The sequence below is a fragment of the Rhinopithecus roxellana genome, chromosome 13 (assembly GCF_007565055.1).
Source record: "Rhinopithecus roxellana isolate Shanxi Qingling chromosome 13, ASM756505v1, whole genome shotgun sequence".
NCBI lineage: Eukaryota > Metazoa > Chordata > Mammalia > Primates > Cercopithecidae > Rhinopithecus > Rhinopithecus roxellana.
This window is the reverse complement of record NC_044561.1, coordinates 5,620,022-5,643,029: the sequence shown is the minus strand read 5'-3', so window position 1 is coordinate 5,643,029 and position 23,008 is coordinate 5,620,022. Positions and strand designations below refer to the sequence as shown.

Below are 23,008 nucleotides of genomic sequence, written 5' to 3'. Positions count from 1 at the left end.
TAAATAATAAGTGCAATAATGGAAGGATACATAGTGTAATGAGAGTCTAATAGGGAAAACAGCACTGGCTGTGGAAATCAGGGAAGGCTTCCTTGAGGAAACAGTGACTGCATTGAGACCTGAAAGAGGAGTAGAATTAACTAGGAAAGTATGGGAAGTAGGTAATGATGGGCGACATGGCAGTTGGCAAAGGAAGCAACAAGCAGAAGGGACCGAGGACAGGGAAGAGTACAGCTCTTTGGAAGAACGGAGAGACCAATGTGGCTGGTGCTAAGAGAGCCCGGGGAGCATGCCATGGGGCGAGGCTAAGGAGGTGAGCAAGGCCACACCATGCAGGCTTGTACGTTTCAGGAGTGTCATTTTTATCCTAAGAGCAGTGGGAAGTCATGGAAAGATTTTAAGCAAGACTAATCTGGTCGGATTTGCATTTTTTTTTTTTTTTTTTTCTAGACGGAGTCTCCCTCTGTCGCCCAGGCTGGAGTGCAGTGACGCGATCTCGGCTCACTGCAAGCCCCGCTTCCCGGGTTCACGCCATTCTCCGGCCTCAGCCTCCCGAATAGCTGGGATTACAGGTGCCCACCACCATGTTCAGCTAGTTTTTTTTTTTTTTTGTATTTTTAGTAGAGACAGGGTTTCACCATGTTAGCCAGAATGGTCTCTATCTGCTGACCTCATGATCCACTCGCCTCGGCCTCCTAAAGTGCTGGGATTACAGGCGTGAACTACCGCGCTCGGCCCGGATTTGCATTTTTATTATTTATTTATTTTTATTTTATTATTATTATTCTTTTGAGATGGAGTCTTGCTCTGTCGCCCAGGCTGGAGTGCAGTGGTGGGATCTCAGCTCACTGCAAAGTCTACCTTCTGGGTTCACACCATTCTCCTGCCTCAGCTTCCCAAGCTGCTGGGACCACAGGTGCCCCCCACCATGCCCGGCTAATTTTTTGTATTTTTAGTAGAGACAGAGTTTCACCATGACAGCCAGGATGGTCTCAATCTCCTGACCTCGTGATCCTCTCGCCTCGGCCTCCCAAAGTGCTGGGATTACAGGTATGAGCCACCACGCCCAGCTGGAATTGCATTTTTAAAACATCAGGCTGGTAGAAGTACAGAAATATATTGGAGGAAGTCAAGAGTAGGCCCAAGAAGACCCATTAGGAGATTATTGCAATAATTTAAGTGAAGCTTGGTATATATGTGGATGTATGAATGGATGGATATCTGGCTGGGTGGATCTGTAACCTAAGTTGAACTAGGCAGACTCATGGAGTGTCATCTTACAGCTACTTAATTTTGTTTCCCACTGCCCCTTTAAATTTACTCAATTGGATTAGTTATTTTGCCCCTAGATAAAAACATGAGCAGATCTTGCTTCCAGGTTTGTCTTGGATCATAGAAAGAGCCTCAGTTTAGTCATGCAACTGCCAATCTCACACAGCCATCAAACATGTAAGGTTGATTCAAACATGAATTGCATTTCCTCCCTGTTAGGGCCTGTTACAGGCACGAGTACAGGTGGCATGATGGCAGCTTCACCTCTTCCCCACTTTGCACTTCTCTTCTTTCCTCATTTTGTAAACTAAGTTTCTGCCTGCTCTAGGAATTGAAGTGCACAGAGGAAGGAGAGGAGCAAAAGTGGAGGCTGAAAGTTCTCATGTGACTGGCACTGCTGTGAGCTTGAAGCTGCGTTCTCAGGGCTGATCAAGTGTTCAAGGTGTTTGCCATCATGAGCGCTGTTGATGGGTTTTGGATTTCACATTTGATGAAGGCAGATGCATCTCTAGCCTCGCCCGCTGATTGCCTGTTTCCTTCTCAGCCTCTGGGAATCTGGCAAGAGAGAAAGCAAGCCTTCTCTATTAAGGCGTGTTCATTTCTCCAGGTGGCTTTCTTGGGCAAGGACGAAGATGCCACTGTGTGTTTGTGCATGCACATGCTCTCCCTCACGTGGCCCACTTCCCCTCACGTGGCCCACGTCTGATGCCCATGAAACTCTCAGCAGTTACTTTCCTGATGACTCTGATAGAGCAAGCCAACCAACCACCCACCCCCGCCTGCCAAAACTTTTTGTTCCCAATGGCTAGCCAGCTCATCTTTCACCTGCTAGGTTTCTAGCTGGGAGTCAGACACCGATACATCCCACCCGCAATTGCAGGGGACAGGAGTCAAGCTCCCTGAGTGGAACCAGCTCTTTTGACAAGGCTTCAGGTGAGGAGTAGGCATCCTTCACTCTCTCTTTTGTGCTGGGATTGGGACTCAAGTACCACCAAAAGATTTTCTCCCAAAATTCACTCTTTTATCCTCTATTATCTGGATTTTTTAATACCCCAGATATAGATAAAGAATTTGTTTGTCTAACCAGTTTGCTCTCAGCCATTAATTTTTAGCAATCAAAACAGGGCAGTCTGTTTCATGCCCACTTTGAGATCTCATATTGATTATCTAAGGAACTCTGCCCAAACTACTTTTTGCCATCCTGTTAGGGAAGGATAGGTATGGTTTAGTGTGTAAGTCACAGAATGTGTATGTGACACAGGTCAGTGTATGTGATGGGACGCTTGCTGGTTTTCCAGCCTGTAACCGAGGCTTTTTGACCTGTTAGCTTTAATCCTTATCACAACCCTCCCAGTAGGTGGTGTTATTCTCATGTTCCAGGTGAGAGGAATACAGAATCAGCATAGTGAGCAGCGTGTCTGAGGTCACATCAGTAGGGAGTGCAGGAGCAGGTACTCTGGTCTTTCTGAAACCCATGCTCACATCAAGTTGCTCCCACAGACATCTTATAACTCTGAAATTATTGGACTCTGAATCATGGGACCATATTTACTTTGGAAATGTGTTTTTGAACAATTTTCCAATTATTCTTGCTAAGACTTTGAATCTGTACTGACTTTCTATTGCTGCCATAACAAAGTACATAAGCCTAGTGGCTTATAACAACACATGTTTTATCTTCATGTTTGGTAGGTTGAAGCCCAACATGGGTCTCACTGGGCTAGAATCAAGGAATCAGTGGGGCTTTTTTCCTTCTGGGGAATCTGGGGGCAAATTTATTTCTTGCTTTTTCCAGCTTCTAGAAGCCACCTGCATTTGTTGGTTCACACCCCCTTCCTCTGTCTTTCAAAGCCACCAGCTTCACACCTCTGCCCTTCTGTCCTCACGTCTTCTGATGGCTGCAGCTAGGAAAAGCTCTCCAATTTTAAGAATGTATGGGATTAGAGTGGGCCCACCTGGATAAACCAGGAGAGTCGCTCCATCTCCAGATCTGCCCTCCATCATATCTACCATGTTCCTTTGCTGGGGCAAGAACGTAGTCACAGAGGCTCAGGATGAGAGGGTGGACCCCATGGTAGCCATTGTCCTCCCCGCCCCAACATAGAGGCTCTTGAAATGATGAATTTGAAAGAATTATTTTATGGACATTATTATTTTAATCAAATCCCTTAGATTCTTCCTTCAGTGTATGCTACCATTAACAATATAGAGACATGTAGATCTAATATCAGTTTGATTTTTCCTTGCTTTAAAAAATCAATTCATAGTACTATTTTACTAAGTGATTTTGTTTACATTAGATTTGAAACTTCATATACATGCATTGCTGCCATTTTCAGTTCAACATTAAGTACCTAATCCATGCAGTGTTATAGAAAAAATGTTGAAAGTAATGTTTTTGTTGTTATTTTTAAATACAGATTTGGACTTAAAGCCACCACTAAAATCAACTGGAAGAAATTTCTAACATCATTTCATGAGCCTCGGGGGTTGGAAATTACCAATAAAGGTCCCCTGACAAAAAGAAATAGGTATGTAAAAAAAAAAAAAAAGGAACAAATTTTAGTTACACATATCATATTATGTAAAAGATCAGAGAATATGTGTTCCTTTTTTTTGCATTGATTGAATGATCGATTAGTCTCCATTGAATAATTGGCAACTTTTATGTAGTGATTTACCGTTTACAAATTTTTCATATTTAAAACTGCCTTAAACTATAAGGTTGGTATAATTATTATTTCAGTTTCTAGATGAGAAGCATTAGATGATACAATCTTAACTCGATTACCTGCTCAGAGTGTGGTGGAGGCAGCTATGGACCACAAAGGCTCCAGGCACACGGGCCGTCATGGCAAGCACTGCTCCCCAGCTCTGAGCATATCCTTGTAACATTGTATATACACGTGTGTTTGTTAGGTGTTACATGGAAAGGAACAATATATGTTCATTTGTTTTCCAGCCACTGTCTGCGTGGCCCAGCTATCAGGGGTCACAGAGATTATTTCTCTGTCATTATTTCTGTTTTCATTTTAATATCTATTATAACCTCAGATTTGCAATACCACATCTATTGTGGTGGGGGCCCAAAAATGTTTCTAAAAATGTTTAATAATATGAAATGTTAGAATTCAGCTTTTTGCTCTGAAAAGTATTTTATGTTGATGTGTATCCTGTATTCATTGCCCTATATGAATCTTTAAGAAAAAAAAAAAAAACAGGCTTTATAATATTGGCACATTCATTGAAAGTGCTGTGCTCTACTGTAAAGTAAAATATACCATGGAGTTAATTCCTATTTCGTGGGTCCCGTCCCTGTCTCGGGGATTTATGAATATTTAATGAACTGCCCCTGTTAGCAGTCTTGCAGGTAATCATAGCCTCCCTCTCTGCTCCAGAGCTGCAGCCTCTGAGTTCATCCCTTACATGAAGTTACTTCTGTTTCTTTATGATTTTCTTATCTGATAGCACATTGTCTAGAGGGGCTGTCAGAATTAAACTTAAAGTTTTATTTACTTTAAAACAGTGGTTCTCAAATGGGGACTATTTTTCCTCCCAGGAGATATCTGGCAATGTCACGAATATTTTTGGTTGTCACACTGAGGGTGGGGAAGCTACTAATGGGAGTTGATCATAACCCCAAAAGACACAAATGCCGTCATACTTAAGGTTGAAGCCTCAGAACATCAAAATCGTGAAAATATAATTCTGGAAAAAATAATTTAAAAATTCTTTAGGCTGGCATGGTGGCTCACGCCTGTAATCCCAGCATGTTGGGAGGCCGAGGTGGGTGGATCACCTGAGGTCAGGAGTTCGAGATCAGCCTGACCAACATGGAGAAACCCCATCTCTACTAAAATGCAAAATTAGCCGGGCGTGGTGGTGCATGCCTGTAATCCCAGCTACTCGGGAGGCTGAGGCAGGAGAATCGCTTGAACCTGGGATGCAGAGGTTTGCAATGAGCCAAGATCTCACCATTGCACTCCAGCCTGGGCAACAAGAGCAAAACTTCGTCTCAAAAAAAAAAATTGTTTTAAAGATATTTATTTACATTTTTTAAAGGGGGTTTATTTGAGAAACATAAAAACATAATAGAACACTTCAGAGACCACTTTACACAAAAAATAGACAATAATGACACCTATTTTTCAAGCGTAAACACTCAGATATACTAGTGACCATCACATAGGTATGACACTTATGAGCAGATTAACCATGAACCATATTCCTAAAGAAATAGGTCAAAAAATGAAATATATAAATGCATATCACTATGGTGGGTAATTGCATGCACCCAGTTTCATTCAGAATACCGTGACAGACAACCTAAGTCTTTTGCAAGATCAATCAAAATCCGCATAGGTCACCACTGCCTGTGCAGTCGTCCGAAGAGCCAAGATCTTAAAAAATTTTATCTTTTACAAACGCAGTGAACAAAAATGACATCTCTTCATATATTGGGCGAGTTTCAGTGTTTTTACGTAACGCATACAATGCTCACACACAAAGGCAACATTGTGATAATGCACTTTTGTGGAGTCAAATTTCCAATGTCCAAGGCAGCGGCAGAGAATGTCCCATTTCTGAGAGAGAGAGCTGTGTTCTCTCTGGGCTCCCAGCTGATTGGATGGTGCTCGCCAACACTGAGGGCACATCTTCCCCCCACACCCTCCCTGCCCACTGAGACCCACACACTAATCTCCAGAAACACCCTTGTGGGCACACCCAACACAGTGCTTTACCAGGTTTCCAGGTATGCCTTCATCTGGTCAAGTTGACACCTGAAATTAAGTTCACAAATCTACTCTCGGCAACTTGGTACCCATAGGCATCTCCTTAAACCATACTTAATTTCCAAATAACAACAATAGCAAGGTCTTAGTTCCACCTCACATGATGCAACTATGCTGTGTACAACTGAAAACACACAAATACCTTGCCTAGAGTTTGGCTTTTGGGATTGTAATCTTTTGGGATTGTGATTTTTGTGATTTTAGGCATTAGGGGCTTTAGAATTTAGAGATTTTGATCTTTTGGGATTTCAACATTTGGAATTATGGCATTTGGGATTGCATCTTTCAGGATTAAGATCCAAATCTGCACTGATATCTAGTGGGTAGAGGCCAGGCATACTGCTCAACACTCTGCAGTGAGTCCTCACAACAAAGAGCTCTCCAGCCCCTATGTCAGGGATATCTGGTGGACAAAATCTGCTGTAAAAAAGCATCTGTTCATGCCGGTGCTGACGGTCTGTAGAAAAATGAGGTTCCAACAAGTCATGTGAAGAACTTAGACTCAGGAAGCCAGCATATGTTTCTGAAAAGTGGTGGTAGGCATAGGCTTATTGTTTCTGCACTAACAGAAGAAGCTAAGATGGCTGTATAGATGCAGCAACAAAAACTCCCAAACAAATCTGAGAATGGTTTCACAGGTAAACTGTCATTCATTGTTTCGCAGGAAAGGCACGATGGTCTAGTAGAACATCAGAAAAGAGAAGCACCCAATGGTATATTGTGATGAGATTCTGACAGTCTCCCTTTCTGAGCAAAGTCCACATTGAATTTGGTTTTGGTCTCCAGAGGGGGTAGTCATGGCCTTCAGAGCACACATGTACACTGATGGGCCCCAAGCTCACGGATGAAAGAGGCCATAGAGGGAAAGGGGGCTCTGGCAACGTAGGGAGTCGTGGTCATGTCAATGGAAAGGGAGAGGCTGAGAAGGCTGCTGTCCTTGTAGTTCTAAACACAGAATTTGTGCCCTCAGTCATCATGTGCATGAGACAGCTACAATGTGCTGCCCACACAGGAGAGAGGGCTTCCAGCTTCCCAGCCACTGAGGGCTCAGCACTGGTCCACAGTCCCTTTACTGATCTTGTTTGAGACCAAAACCACAGGTGTGCAAGATGGCTGATTAGTTGGTCTCGTGGGGAGAGGAGATGGTCCAGCAAGGCTCGCCCTTCAATTCGTGGTGTCTCTCTGCTCACAGGAACTGAGGTTCAGATGAGCCCCACAAATGCAGCACACTGTCAGGATAAATAACCACCCACAAATAAAGCACTATTGTATTGTGGTGAGGGTGCTTGTTTCTTGCATTAAGAAAGAACAAAGTTCAAGAATATAATCTTATTCCTGCTTTTCTCCTAATCATTTTGTAGCATCAACTCTAGAAATGAATCTCACAAGGAAAACATCATCACAAAGTTATTCAGACACACTGAAGACCGCTTTACATCACTGAAGAAAGCATTATTGATAATCAACACCGTAAGATTTTGAAAGCCTTCTCTTGTGAAACACTTATTGTTTCTAAGAATGCAAACACTGAGAACGAGACCAATAACAACTCCATATTGGTTCATTTATCCATCCAACAAACACTTCTTGAGCCCCAGTTACATGCTGGGAATTGTTCTGAGCACTTAGGGGTAGAAGCCCCAACCTCAAGAGTTGAGTCTAGTTGCGAGGACAGCTGATGGAAAAGTAATTGCAATACAGTAAGATAAGTGCCAATTGTGATGGGAACAATGCGTGGCAAGATCGTGATGGTTGTGGTGACTCATCATCATTCACTGTTTAATTAACAAACAATCCAGACCTGGTGACCCTTCCCCACCCTAACCCAGAGTTGATCAGTTCATAACCAACTTACTGCCCCAAACAGGAGCGTTTTCTTAGTGCCAAAATAGCCTACTTAATTTTTTTAAATTGTATTATAAAGAGAGGCTAATTCATGAATTTGCAACCTGCTTTTTCTCACGTTCGCCGTTAGCTCCTGTCTCACTTTAATATCGTTTTAGAAAGCAGCATTTGGATCCTTTTGATACGCAACATTTACTAAGCACATTCGGTCATTGAAGCTCTAGTGAACAGTGAGAAGTAGAGTGATTTACTGTATCTGAGACTCACACAGGACTGTGTACAAGTGATTTCAGAGGCCAAAGGCGTCCCTAGCTCAGCATCACCCTCCTAGAACCTGCTGTGGAGGGAACGTCTTGGAGCGTGAGGGTGGTGCCCCAGAGAGAAGCCAGCACTGCCTGGGGGTGGTCTCCAGGTTTGTGGGTTGCCGTCTGTGGAGACACCAGCGCCTGCGTCCGCCATACTGGAATATGCCATTGCGTGGGGTTTCCAAGCACAGTATGGATTCAGGAACACGGGGTTCTTTGAATGAATCTTTAGGCCTATGTGACTTGGTCTCTCTGAATGAGCAATAATGTTGAGTGCTTACTTTGTGCCAGGCACAGTCTTAAGTGATTCAGGAGTATATACACTCACTAAATCCACTTCATACCTCAGTGAGGCAAACATGATTATTATCTCCATCTGACAGATGAGGAAAGGAGGCCTCTGTGCTAAGTAACCCACTTGAGGCTACCTAGATAGTGGTGTTGGAGGCCACCAGGCTCTAGAGCAGCCACACTCCAGCACTGGGCATGGCTGCCCGGGACCCTGCCAGCTGAGCCGCCTGGAAAAAGATAAAGGAGGCCTTTGTGTGTTATCCCCACCCCCACCCCCCAACTCAGGTTCTAATGGTATACTGAAGAAGTAATTTAATTAAAAATAGGGAAACCTTCATTTCCTTTAACGGAGGACTATACAATAATGCTAATCACTCCAACTATTGGACTATTTAAAAGTCATTGTTGTGGTATTCAACTTGAGATCAATAAACAGACAGTGTAGCTTAAGAATTGAGTACATAGTCCATGCTGGGCCCCTGTGCTGGGCACTTAGGCTAAGCACACAGATGATTAATGCTAAGTCCTTGCCGATGAGTTCACACTCTGGGGTATCACATCATGGCATTAGCAATCAGATGCCTGACAGTTACATAGTGCATGATTTCAGAGTGAGATTCCCCTCTCCTATCCCGCCACCATGCACCCCACCACGGAGGGGACTGGGTAAGAAGGAGAACAAGGGTGGGAGCCAGGAGTGGGCAGGGCTGGGCATTTTGCCTGGCTGCTCAGGGCAGTCGTGGGAAACAGATCTCTCTACTGCTATAGAGAGGGATGCAAAATGTTTAGAAGAAAGACTGCTTTAGATCCACGCCCAGGCATGCATCCCATTTGCTATGTGTGCTGCCTCCAAACGCTGCCACCAGCTCTGCAAGTGGACCCAGCTGCTGTGATCGCTTACATTTAAATCAGGTGTGGCTCACTTCTTATCAATCATCCAGAAGTAATTTGCATCCTGCCTTTTTACCTAGTCTTGAAGTTATTATTTGTAGCTGACATGATTTTGTTAATAGGAAGTCCAATAGAATCCTCCCAGACATTAGAATTAATAATAGAATTTAGAAAGTCAGTGGATACAAGGTCAATACACAAAGACCAACAATATTTCAATAAACTGCAATAAACAATTAGAAAAAGATGAATTTTTAAAATATTTCTAATAACATTTTTTAAAAAATCAAGTACCTAGAAATATGTCTTACAAAAATGTGCAAATTCTCCACGTTGAAGACTACAATGATTGCTTACAAAAATCATGCCATTCCTTCACAAACTTTCAGAAAATAGAGGAGGAAGGAACACTTCCAGAATCATTCTCTGAGGCCAGTATTACCCTGATACCAAAACCAAGCAAAGGCATCACAAGAAAAGAACCACAGACCAATATCCTTTGTGACTATAGTTGCAAAAATTCTCAACAAAATATAGCAAACCGAAATCATCAACACATAACAAGGCTTAAGTGCTGTGACCACATGGGATTTATCCCAGGATTGCAAAGTTGGTTTAACTTCCCCCAAAATCAATTAATATCATATGCAACATTAATAGAGTGAGGAACAAAACTATATGATTGTCTCAATAGATGCAAAAACAGTATTTGAAAAATCTAACACCTGTTTATGATAATAACTTACCACAAATTAGAACAGAAGAGAAATACCTTCACCTGATAAAGGGAATTTACAACAAACCGATAGCCAGCAGCATAGTTAATGGTAAAAGACTGAATGCCTTCCTGCTAAGATCAGGAACAGCACAAGAATGTCAGCTCTTGCTGCTTCTAGTCAACACTGTGCTAGAGTTCTGGACAGTCCAATCAGGAAAGAAAAAGAAATAAAAGGCATCAAGATTGAAAAGGAAGAAGTAAAACTGTCTTTGTTCACAGACGATACAATCTTGTGTGCGGAAAATTCTAAGGAATTTGTGCATGTGTGCGTACACATATTGCTAGAACTAATAAATGGATTTATAAGGCTGCAGAAATAGAAGATTAACATACAAAAATCAGTTATATTTCTATAAACTAGCTGTGAACAGTCTGAAAAGGAACTTCTGAAAGCAATTCCATTCACAATAGCATCAAAAAGAATACAATAGCTAGGAATAAATTTATCAAAAGAAGTGCCAGATTTGTACATTGAAAATTACAAAATATTGTTAAAGGAAAGTAAAGAATATGTAAATAAATAAAAATACATTCCATATTTATAGATTGGAGACAATATTATTAAGATGACAGTTTTCTGCAAATTGTCTTGTAGATTCAGTGCAAACCCTATCAACATCCCAACTGGCTTTTTTTTTTTTTTTTTTTTTTGCTTTTGAAAAACTATCTAAAAATTCGTATGGAAATACACAGTGGAAGAACAGCCAAAATGGTCTTGGAAAAGAAGAACAGAGTTAGAATACTTACACTTCCGGAGTTTGAATCTTAGTGCAAAGCTGTAGTAGTAAAGACTGTGTGATACTGGTTTGAAGACCAGCATCTAGATCAATGGAACAGAGTTGAGAGTTCATAAATAAACCCTTACATTTATGGTCCATTTATTTTTGACAAATTCAGTGGGGGAAAGGAAACTATTTGTTAAAATGTTAAGAGGACAGTTGGATATCCATAAGCAAAAAGATGAATTCAGTCCTTTACCTTACACCATACACAAGTAGATCTAAATATAAAAGGTAAACTGATAAAACTCTTAGAAGAAAAAATACATAAATCTTTGTGACCTTGTGGTAGGCAAACATTTCTTAATGACACCAAAGTATAACCCGTAAAAGAAACAAATTGATGCTTTGGACTTTATCAAAATTAAATTTCATGCTTCAAAAGATACCTCTGAGAAAGTGAGAAGACAAGCCACAGACTGGGAGAAGATATATGCAAATCATATATCTGGTAAAGGACTTATATCTAGAATATACAAATACTTTTAGAACTCAATAAGAAGACAACCTGATTTTTTAAATGGGTAAAATATATTAATAGGCATTTTACCCAAGAAGATCTATGAACAATCAGTAAAATCTTTTATGAACCCATGAAAAGATACTTGACAGCATGGTTACTAGAGAAGCTCAAAGCCACAAGATACCACTTCTCACCCTCTAAGATGGCTATAATGAAAAAGACAGACAATAATAAGTGTTGACAAGGATGTGTGGAGATACTGGAACTCTCATATACTGCTCGTGAAAATGTGAAATGTCACAGCCACTGTGGAAAACAGCGTGGCAGTTTCTGTAAAAATTAAATGTGACTTATATAACCCAGCAATTCCACTCCTAGGTATCTGCCCAAGAGAAATGAAAGTATGTCCACACAAAGACTTGTGTGCAAACGTTCATAACAACATTATTTACAATTTCCAAACCAGAAACAATCCAAATGTCTATCAACTTGTGACAAGATAAACAAAATCTGGCAATGTAATGCTCAGTCAGGAATAAAAAGGAGCAAAATACTGATACATGCTACAACATGGATGATCCTCAAAAACACTATGTTAGGAGAAAGAAGCCGGATGCAGGAAACCATGTATTTATGATTCTATTTACATGAAATATCCAGAAAAAGGCAAATATCTGAGACAGAAAATGAAGTCATTGCCTTAGGTTGGGGCTGGACATGGGGAGTGACTGCAAATATGCACGAGGTTTATTTTGGAGGTGCTGAAAATATTCTAGAATTAGTGGTGATGGTTACACAATGCTATAAATTTATTAAAGTCACTTAAAAAATTAGCTGTCAGTGATTTCTATTTAGGCATTAAAGAATTGATTATGACTCCCAAACCAAATGGTAAGCATGCATATGTCCCCTAAAGTACTTAGGTTACCCCTCAAGAGAACTTTATATTCTTTTCAGATTTTGGACCCCCAAATAATAGTTGACATTTGCACACTGCTTTATTGCTTACTTAATAAATCCTTTTGTCACGTTAATATTCACTATGTCTCCATGTGAGGTGAGGGTTCTTTATTTACCCTGTCCTTCTAGTAAACAATATCTCTCAATTTTGGAATTCAGTCTACTTATTAATAAATTTTCTGGGGGAAGAAATGTTTTTCTCACTGTATTTTGCTCATAATATGTTTTCTTTATGCAGCATGGCTGAAATTTTTCTAGCAAAGTAATTTTCCATTTATGTAATGGATGAGACTGTTGGTGGAGAAACAAGTACAATTTATTCTTACTAAATTGGCAAACTGTAATTGAACTGCTAGGAAGTGTTGTGCCCCATGCGGTTGAACCCCCAGCTCTCAGGTGGGATAGGAGCTGTTCAAGCCTCTGGGGAAGGCAGTCAGCCTGAGCATGAGAAATGGGCCTCACTGCTCACCCAAAGCCATGTCCCGATAGAGAACATTGTAGGAACTGCACCTGGAAAGTTCTAGCATCCCCCCTACACACACACTGCTCGTGTTATATAAGGATCATCGATTGATGTATTTGCGTTTCCAATCATAATTCTATATGGCCAAAGCTCGCTCTTTATTAAATGATGCTAAACATACATAATACTTTTTCTTCCTTTTCCTTTTTTCAAAAATTCTGTTATATATACTCTGATGCTCAGAAACCCAATGGACCAATAACAAGGGAAGAATTTCGACATATTCTAAATTGCGTGGCTGTAAAACTAAGCGATTCAGAATTCAAAGAACTAATGCAAACGCTTGACCCTGGGAACACTGGAGTGGTCAACATCAGCGTGTTTATTGATCTGGTTGAAAAGAACTCTAGGGTGAGTTTTGTAACAACTTCCTGTTTGGTTTTCTCTTCCTGCCAGGAAATGTCAGTATTCCTAATAAGAGATGCAGGTGAAATATGGTTTAAATAAATTAACGACTTCCCAGTTTTCAGCTCAGTCATTTCAAGTAAGGGTCCAGTGTTCAAGCATTGTTTGATTTTAACATTTACTTTCTGAATCTTAAAAAAGGATGGTAATGGACGTTTCTGAAAACCCATCCCTGAACAAGAGCCCTTTATATGCAGGATGTAACTGGTACCACCTCGACAGGACTCCTCTTGCAGCCATGTCTTATTTATTTATTTAGTGTTGTTCTTGTTTCTTTCTTGAGATGGAGTCTTGCTCTGTTGCCCAGGCTGGAGTGCAGTGGCATGATCTCGGCTCACTGCAGCCTCCGCCTCCCGGGTTCAAGCAATTCTCCTGCCTCAGGCTCCCGAGTAGCTGGGACTACAGGCACGTGCCGCCACGCCCGGGTAATTTTTGTATTTTTAGTAGAGACAGGGTTTCACCATGTTGGCCAGGCTGGCCTTTATCTCCTGACCTCGTGATCCACCTGCCTCAGCCTCCCAAAGTGCAGGGATTACAGGCATGAGCCACCGCACCTAGCCACAGCCTTTAAAAGGAGTATTTGTGAGTGACTACTGTGGTTCTCATTCATATTTTTAGAGTTTCATACCCTACGTTGGTTCAACTTTGAAAAAATAACTGCTTATTGCCTTTAGTGACTAGCATTTGCCTTTAGCATTTGTTTCTTTTGACTGAAAAGTTGATAGTTTTATTATTAGAAATGCTTCTATAACTTTAATAGCTGTTAGCATTAAAACAATTTTAAGAACTTTATCAGATTCATTTCAGATAGTGCATGCAATAGGCTTTAACAGATTCTTGTTGAAATGTTTTTTAAAAAAGCTTCCTTTAACAGGTACAAATTAGCTTTGAATTTTAGATTTTTGAAGTTGGCATCCCTATGAATCAAATTCAAACCAGTAATATCACGAGACGCACTGTTTCCTTAAAGGTGATGTTTCTGCTGAATGGATCTGAATGGGGTACCTGGCTTTGGGGAAAGCTTTAAGATGGTTTAGCTGAAGCCAGCTGCATTCTGTTCTGATGGTTTCTGTGCAAAGTGCAATTTATTCATCATCAATAAATCCTTTCCATCTGTCATGGTTTTGCATCAAGGTCTTGGGAAGATATTATGGCATACTTCTTGGTTTAAAATGGGACAGTTTATTGGAGCGAAAGCGTCATATTTAAATTACCTTCCTCTTGGTACATGTAGACATTTTCTACCAACATTTTGGAGGTAATTTTAATAGGCCATAATACATGACTTATTCAAATGTTTTGTGATTACACAAGTAACAGAAATTCTTTGTAGATTAGAACATATCCCAAACTACAAAGGTGAAAATAATGATAAAAATCCCAAATCCCCATACTCAGAGATAGTTACACAGTTAAAATTGTGATAAATTTTCTTCTGCTCTTTGTGTGTGGGTGGGCACATTTTTTTGTTTACATGGTTGAACTCACTCTTTGTATGACTTTGTATATTCCATTTTTTCAGCTTCACATTATATGATGAGCCTTTCCCCCTCACCCCACATCATTAAAAACTCATCATAAACAAGATTGTCAATGGTATCTTAGAGTGTTCTGTGCACGTCCTTGTCACTGGGGCAGCTGGGCTGTTTCTCTTCTTCCTTTCATTGTGCTGGACATCTTTGTGCACAGATCTCCAGTCATACCTAAATATTTCCTTAGAATAGATTTGAGAAGTGGAAATACTGGCCCAAAAGGTGTGGGCATTCTTATATTGCTAGATACATATATCCAGACATATTGTATATTCAGTTATATATTATAATTACATCATATATTACATATTATATTTTTACAATTATTATATTAATTACATCTTGGTACCTGCTTTTTTGTATCACTTTATGATTATTGCTTTAGTATATATTTCTAGAAATGGAATTATTGCATATATTATACTTTATTTAACAATATTGAATTATGTATATTATATATCCAGATATATCCAGATATATAATATAATTATCATATAAATATACTATATCTGGATATATATAGACATTTGTACACTGCTTTATTGCTTAATAAATCCTATATTATAATTATATGATACTATATTATTATATAATTATGCTACATAATTATATTATATTATAGCATATGTTATGTACACATATTATATATAATAACATAGTTATATATACATAGTTATATGATATATAGTATATTACAAATTAGCTATACTATGTATCAACTATATTACTATATTATATACTATAATTTAGTATAATGTATATAAAATTCCTTTATGCATAAAAGGCCTTGTGATCTGTTTTGCTAGACAGTGGGTCAGAATAGGCTGACCGTTGGTGTTGGCTGTACCCCGTACCTGTCCCGCATAAGTAATAGATGCATATGTGAACCTGTGCACCCATGCCATGTATGTGGCATATGGATGCCTGAGCATGTGCCTTGACTCAGTTTACTGCCAGTGCTTCAGAGTCAGATCAAGCCTGGTGGCCAGGGAATAGAGGGAGCCGGCCAGGGTAGGAGCTTGTGCACCTGCATTCAACTCCCTGCCTCCACCTCTTATTAGCTGTGACCTGGGGCAAATAATTTACCTCTCTAAGACTCATTTCTTTACCTGTAAAACCAGGTTGATTATGATACCATCTTGTAAGGTTGTTGGGAATTTAACAGGATAATGCGCATAAAATGTTAAGAATCTGTTTTCTTTAAAAACAAAATGTAGACACGTAAGCAATCCCTTCTCCACATGGCAAGTGGTGTGATCTTTGTTTAGTATAAAACAGATCATGTCTGTCTTCACGCCTTCACCTTTCCAATGGCTTTCTGGGAAGGCCTCTTCATCCAGTTCCTCAGGCTCCCCGGCTGCCCCTCTCAGGCCTTGGCGTGCACTGCATCTGCTACCTGGGATTCCTTCCAGCTCCTTGTGACCTATGTTACCATCTCCAGAGCTCAGCGCCCCCAGAGCCTGCACAGGGACCCTCCCAGCCTCAGAGTCACATTTGTGGCCTGATGTGTTCCTGTCTCCACAAAGGCAGAGACCTTTCTGTTATCACTGCCCATTGTACTATAGGGGACAGGCAATGTCAGGCACACTCACACAATCTATTGAATGAATGAATGAATGAATGAATGAATGAATGAATGAATATGAATGAAGGAATTGGAAAAATTAGAAAACATAGGTGTGCAATAGGTAAAAATAAAAATCACCACTAATTCTAACACCAAAACATTGTTATTTACTGTTATACTTTGCTGTATATTCTTCCATATCCACATACATGCACACCCATACTTCTGTTTTTTAAAAACAGCTTTATTGAAGTGTAATTGATATTAAAAAAGTGTACATATTTAATGTATGCAATTTGATGAGTTTGGACACACACTTCTCTAGATTGTAGCTATTTTATTTAAAAGCAAGACAATATAATGGCTGTTTTTTTTTTTTTTTTTTTTTTAGACGGAGTCTCACTCTGTCACCCAGGCTGGAGTGCAGTGGTGTGATCTTGGCTCACTGCAAGCTCCGCCTCCTGGGTTCATGCCACATATAATGACGTTTTAGTCTATATTGTCACTTATTAACATACTGTTAACACTTAATGTCAATGAAAAGTTCTGCTATCTAATTTTATTTTATTTATTTTAGAGACAGAGTCTCACTCTGTTGCCCAGGCTGGAGTGCAGTGACATGACCTTGGCTCACTGCAACCTCCGCCTCCTAGGTTCAAACAATTCTCCAGTGACAGCCTCCTGAGTAGCTGGGATTACAGGCGCCCACCACCACGCCCAGCTAATTTTTGTGTTTTTAGTAGAGATGGGGTTTCACCGTGTTGGCCAGGGTAGTCTTGAACTCCTGACCTCGGGTGATCCACCCACACGGCCTCCCAAAGTGCTGGATTACAGGCTTGAGTCACTGTGCCCGGCCAGCTATCTAATTTTAAAAGATACTAAATAACTGTTATAATTTGGATGCTCATTTGTTTTTTATTTTTAAAATTTCGCTGCAATGAACATCTTGGCACTTTTTTGTATCACTCTATGATTATTTCTTCAGTTATACATTTTAAGAAATGGAATTATTGGGTCAAAGAATGTGTTTTATTCTATTAATATTTTAATATTTTTTAAAGAGGATGATATGTATAAAGTACACAATGCAAAGAACACAAGAGGGGATGCAGTGAAAGGAAGTTTTCTTTTCTCTGCCAGCCCCTAGCTACCGGTTCTCTTCCCCAGCGGCAGCCTTCATCGCTGTAGAGTCTAAATGATCATATTGTCAAATAGTATCCAAATGTATCTTGAGACAAAAATACCTTCCAGAAAGTTAGATCAATTTACACTCCCACCATTTCTGAAACCCCCACCTGTGCAGGCAGTTTGCTTACTTTTGCGTTTTCACCATGCTGGTAGGCAAAAATGCCATCTCGTTGTTCTACTTTGCATTTATTTCATTTCTAGGTGATAGGTTTTTTCGTGTTTATTGTACTTTTCTTTAAGTGAAAATTAAATGCTATTTTTTTAACTTTTATTTTAAGTTCAAGGGTACAAGTGCGGGTTTGTTACACAGCTAAACTTGTGTCGTGGGGGTTTATTGTACAGATTATTTCATCACCCAGGTATTAAGCCTAGTATTCATTAGTTATTCTATTTTTCCTGATCCTCTCTCTCCTCCCAACCTCCATCCTCATTCTCCTGAGGGTGAAAATTCTCTTGTTCTCCAATAGGCCCCAGCGTGCATTGTTCTCCTCTATGTGTGCATGTGTTCTCATCATTTAGCTCCCACTTATAAGTGAGAACATGTGGTATTTGGTTTTCTCTTGCTGTGTTAGCTTGCTAAGGATAATGGCCTCCACTCCATCTATGTCCCTGCAAAAGACTTGATCTCATTCTTTTTTATGGCTGCATAGTATTTCAAGTTAAGTGTTACAGTCTTTACTTTCAGATGGGTATTAGAGTGCAAACTCCATTGTTCAAGGTCTCAACACTAATGGCTAATTAGGGACAGAGCTAGGATTCAAGTCCAGGTCCACCTGCCTCCAATGCTCCTAATGACTTTCATGAGTGGTATTTATTTATATATCTTCTCTTTCCCAATTAGATGAGAAAAACATCCCCCTGTACAGATACTAAGACACCTTTCCTTCTGGCCTGGGATTCAGTAAGTAACACGTGCCTTCTTTGTGCAGATGCCTTCCTATATGGTTTGAGGTTACTGTTACAAAAGGTTACAGATGTACAGCTTAGGAAATGTGTTTGTTCTTTAATGTTAGGTGGAAGAAATTGTTCATGATACAATTACTAGGAACCTACATGCTTTTTATAATATGCTACGCACATATGACCTTGGAGACACAGGGCTCATTGGCCGAAATAATTTCAAGAAAATCTTGCACGTCTTCTGCCCATTTTTAACGAATGCACATTTCATAAAGTAAGTTTTTTGTAACAAAATTAATTCATGTCATGTTTTTCATAAGGCCTGTTCCATAATTCTAAACCTTTTCTGTGTGTTTTTGAAATATTAATAGGTAATATTGATAATAACTGCTATTTACTGAATCCTTGCTAAGCACTGGACATCGCTGAAGAGTTTGACATGCATTATATGATATAGTCCTTATCACAGCCATGTAAGGTAGTTAACATTATTCCTTTCTACGGACAAAGAAACTGAGGTCTGGAGAAGTTAAATACTCACTCCAATTTGCACAGCTGGTGAGTTGTGAGGCCTGGGTTCCCTCCTAGGGCTCTATGATTCCTGAGCTCTCTTTTTTCTTCTTGCAAGCAAATATCTTTCCTTTATTTTTTAGTAATATCTTGTAAGATATTGTTCAAGATGCAAAGATTTCATCTCAGCTCTTGTGGAATGGAGATATTTTGTGTGTGCGAGTTGCAACAGTGAAATATGCTGCCTTCTGATAGAGCAAGAGCTTCGTGTACTTTTAAAACCAAAATGATCAAATATTGATAGCCGAGCAATATAATGATATGCAGTCAACTCATGGAGAAACCCCATCTCTACCAAAAATACAAACTTAAGCCGGGTGTGGTGGCACATGCCTGTAATCCCAGCTACTTGGGAGGCTGAGGCAGGAGAATCACTTGAACCTGGGAGGCAGAGGTTGCAGTGAGCCGAGATCGCCCCATTGCACTCCAGCCTGGGCAGCTAGAGCAGAACTCCGTCTCAAAACAGAAATCAAAAACAAAAGTCAACCAACCAACCAAACAAAAAACCACTTTGCAGTCCCATTGCCATTAGGAACCATGCAGATGGTTCCCAGGCCCTCCATGAGCCTCTCATCTCTCAGGGGCTGAGACTGTGCAACCAGGTTGCCTAGGCTGAATTAGTTCCACACCTGGGCGAGTGACTTAACCTCTCCAAGTCTCTGTTTCTTCATCCAGCTATTTCTTACTAGAGTTGTGATAAGGATCAAATGAGATCTTATACACAAAGCCTTACTACCTCAGGGCCAAGCATATGGTGAGGCCTCAGCCAGTGTTTGCTGCTGCTGCTGCTGCTGCTGCTGCTGCTGCTGCTGCTGCTGGTCTCAGCTCCAGCTATGCTGACCTGCTTTCCACTCCTTGAAAACTCTGGGCCCTGTCTTGCCTCTGGACTTTTAGACCATCTTTCCCTCTGTTCCGAATGAACAGTCTCTCCCAGCTGACCAAAGTTCAGTCAGGTAGGTGTTGTTCTGGTTTGTTCACAGTTGTGGCAACAGTAGTTAGCACAGTGCTTCATACATAGCCACATGAATATTTATGGGAGCGATTATGATACTAGTGAGCACTTATTGAGCAAAGTGTGGCTTCAGAGCTCATGCGCAGCCCCCAGATGTATGCAGATCATCATAAAGATACCATAGTACTGTTATTACAGCTGCGATTTATTAAGCACATATACATAGAGCATGTGAGCGCCAGCGCTAACAGCTTTATGTGGATTGTCCCATTGGTCATTGCAGCAGTCCTTGGTACTTTTATTATCTGCATTTCACAGATAAGGAAACTGAGGCACAGCAAGGGTAGGGAATGTGGTTCTCAGCACTTTTGGTCTCAGGACACTTTTATACTCTGAAGAATTATCGAGGACCTCAAAGGCTGTTTCTCATATGGAGTATGTCCTTATATACCGTATCAGAAATTAAAACTGAGACATTTTTAAAGTGTCATTGCAGAAAGAAGTGTACTTCCTTGCTATGCTTTCATATAGGCTCAGGGAAAACTTTGGAATTTCAAAATAGTGGTTTGTTGGACAATAATGAGGTTACAGCAGTTATAGCAAGTGTAACTGAAGGTCTCTAGTAGAGAGCGCGGTAGAAAGGCTATAAAGAAACTGAGTTAATCACTGAAAACCTACTCCTAGTTCCTCATTTACACCCTAAGCCTACAACCTTAAAAATGTTAGAAAACACAGCCTACACAAGAATACATTTTATTTGTGGTCAGAGTGAGGACATGATCACACATGTTGCCTCTGACGAACTCGACTCTATATGCATAGAAGAATTGAGTGAAAAAGGCAAATCACACCTCAGTGTTAATAGAAAAATAGTTCTAGCCTCACTGATGCTCTGGAAGTGTCCTCAGACCACACTTTGTGAGCCCCTGCCTTCAGTCATATACTTTTTTATAATTCCTTTTTTACATTTACTATATCTGTATTGCAGTATACTTTATATACAATACGCTACACACATTTAAATGATACAATGTGATGAAATTCATCATGTGTCAATATCCATAAAATCATCACAAGATGTCAATCAAGATATCAAATATTTTCACCCCAAAAATCTTCTATATGCCCTTTAGCAATTCATCATCACTCCATCCTCCCACCTCCATGAAAACACTGATCTGCTGTCTTTCATGGTAGATTTGTGTTTTCTAGGACTTTATGTAAATGGAAGCACACAAGATATTCTCTTTTTTGTCTGGCTTTACTCACTAAGCATAACAATTTTGTGATTCATTCATTTTGTTTTATGTATACCAACAGTTCTTTCCTTTTCACTGCTGAGTAGTATTCCATTGAATGGGTTTACCATAGTTTGTGTATACATTCATCTCTTGATAGGTATATGATTGGTTTTTAGTTTCTGACTATTACCAATAAAGCTGTATATGTACTGTTTGGTTGTTACAAATAAAGCTGTATATATTTGTGTAGACACACATTTTCATTTTTCTTTGGTAAATGCCTAAGAATAGAGTGGTTGTACCGTTTTACATTCCCACCAGCAGTGGATGAAAGTTGTAATTACTTGCATCTTCACCAACACTTGGCAGGGTCATTCTTTTCCGTTTTAGTTACTCTACTGAGTGTGTTTTAATTATTTTTTAAAATTCAGACTCTGCAGTAAGATCCAGGACATTGGTTCAGGAAGAATCCTTTACAAGAAACTTTTGGCACACATAGGAATTGATGGCCCACCCACTGTCTCTCCAGTTCTTGTTCCCAAGGATCAGCTGTTAAGTGAACATTTACGAAAAGATGAACAGCAGCAGCCAGATCTTTCTGAGAGGTAAAATTAAGCAAAATGAATGCACATATCAAAACCACAGTGTCTGTCATGGAATAGGTATTTAGTAACTATTTGTTGACTGAGTATTTTAATATTTCATTTTATAAATAAGAAAGATGGCACACTAGAAAGACAGTGATTCGAATCAGGGAATTTTAGAGCAAGCAGAGATCTTAGGAATTATTGAATTTACCTTTTAAATTTAGAAATGAAAACACTGATGTCTGAGAGGTTTGGGGACTTGGCTCACAAACTTAGTGACTGGCCTGGGTCAAGAATCCGGGACTTCTGACTCCCAGAGACAATCTGTAGCTTCTCTATTACATACCTGCATTCACATTTACTCTCTTCCAGAAGCTTAGATTCCTTACCACCATTTAATATTTATTGCAACATACATCCATTAAACCAGTTAACATTTTTTAATATGAATGATAGAATGATTAAAATGATTTCCAAATTGAATTGTAACAATAAAACATACTTAGTAAATCTATAAAAAATTAGCTTGATGAATATTCTAACTCTTCTTCCTTTTAAAAATACAGGTTTAGTTTAATGAAAAGATATTATTTTAACTTGCTCATTCATAGCTTATAATAAATTCATAATGAAAGGTAAAATGTAGAACTATTCAGCAGACTTCACTTTGTCATAGCCCTTTTAAAAAGTTCTCAAGTAAAGAGCAATGGGAGTATTTTAATGATATGCTAATTACATTTGAATACCTGGGCTTTTCAGTAGTAGCAGCTTTACAAATGGGCATAAAGGTGGTATTTTAAGAGACGGGTTAAATATTCCATGATAAGATATGTCTGCTTCCTAAAACTGGTGAAAGAAGCAATGGCAATGAAACATTTCATAAAATGTAGCTTTCCCGGAGAGCTCTTAAAAATCAAGAGACGCAGCAGGAAAGGAATGGAAGTCCATTTTCCATGACTGTCTCACAGCTCTTTTATCCCCAAAAATATGGGACCCAAGAGACTTCCAGAGAGCTGAGGAAATCACTGTCCTACAAACACCCATGCCCACACGCTCAGACACATACACTCTGACACTCACAGAACAGCACATTCAATTTGTATTTTATAAATCAAATTGATTTATGGAGTAACTGTGGACTTCCCTTCATTTCCATGGATGTTTGA

General features: G+C 39.8%; 1 protein-coding gene across 3 annotated transcripts in view; it reads left to right on the top strand.

Moving 5' to 3' along the window:
• Positions 1-23,008, top strand: part of EFCAB6 (EF-hand calcium binding domain 6) — a 306,775-nt gene that overhangs the window by 137,907 nt on the left and 145,860 nt on the right. For all 3 annotated transcript variants that reach the window (XM_010370379.2, XM_010370306.2, XM_010370446.2), the window contains 6 exons: positions 3,693-3,803; positions 7,427-7,535; positions 13,084-13,251; positions 18,434-18,493; positions 18,606-18,766; positions 21,687-21,860. In XM_010370379.2, the coding sequence (XP_010368681.2) occupies positions 3,693-3,803; positions 7,427-7,535; positions 13,084-13,251; positions 18,434-18,493; positions 18,606-18,766; positions 21,687-21,860 (783 nt within the window). The remainder of the gene's footprint in view (positions 1-3,692; positions 3,804-7,426; positions 7,536-13,083; positions 13,252-18,433; positions 18,494-18,605; positions 18,767-21,686; positions 21,861-23,008) is intronic.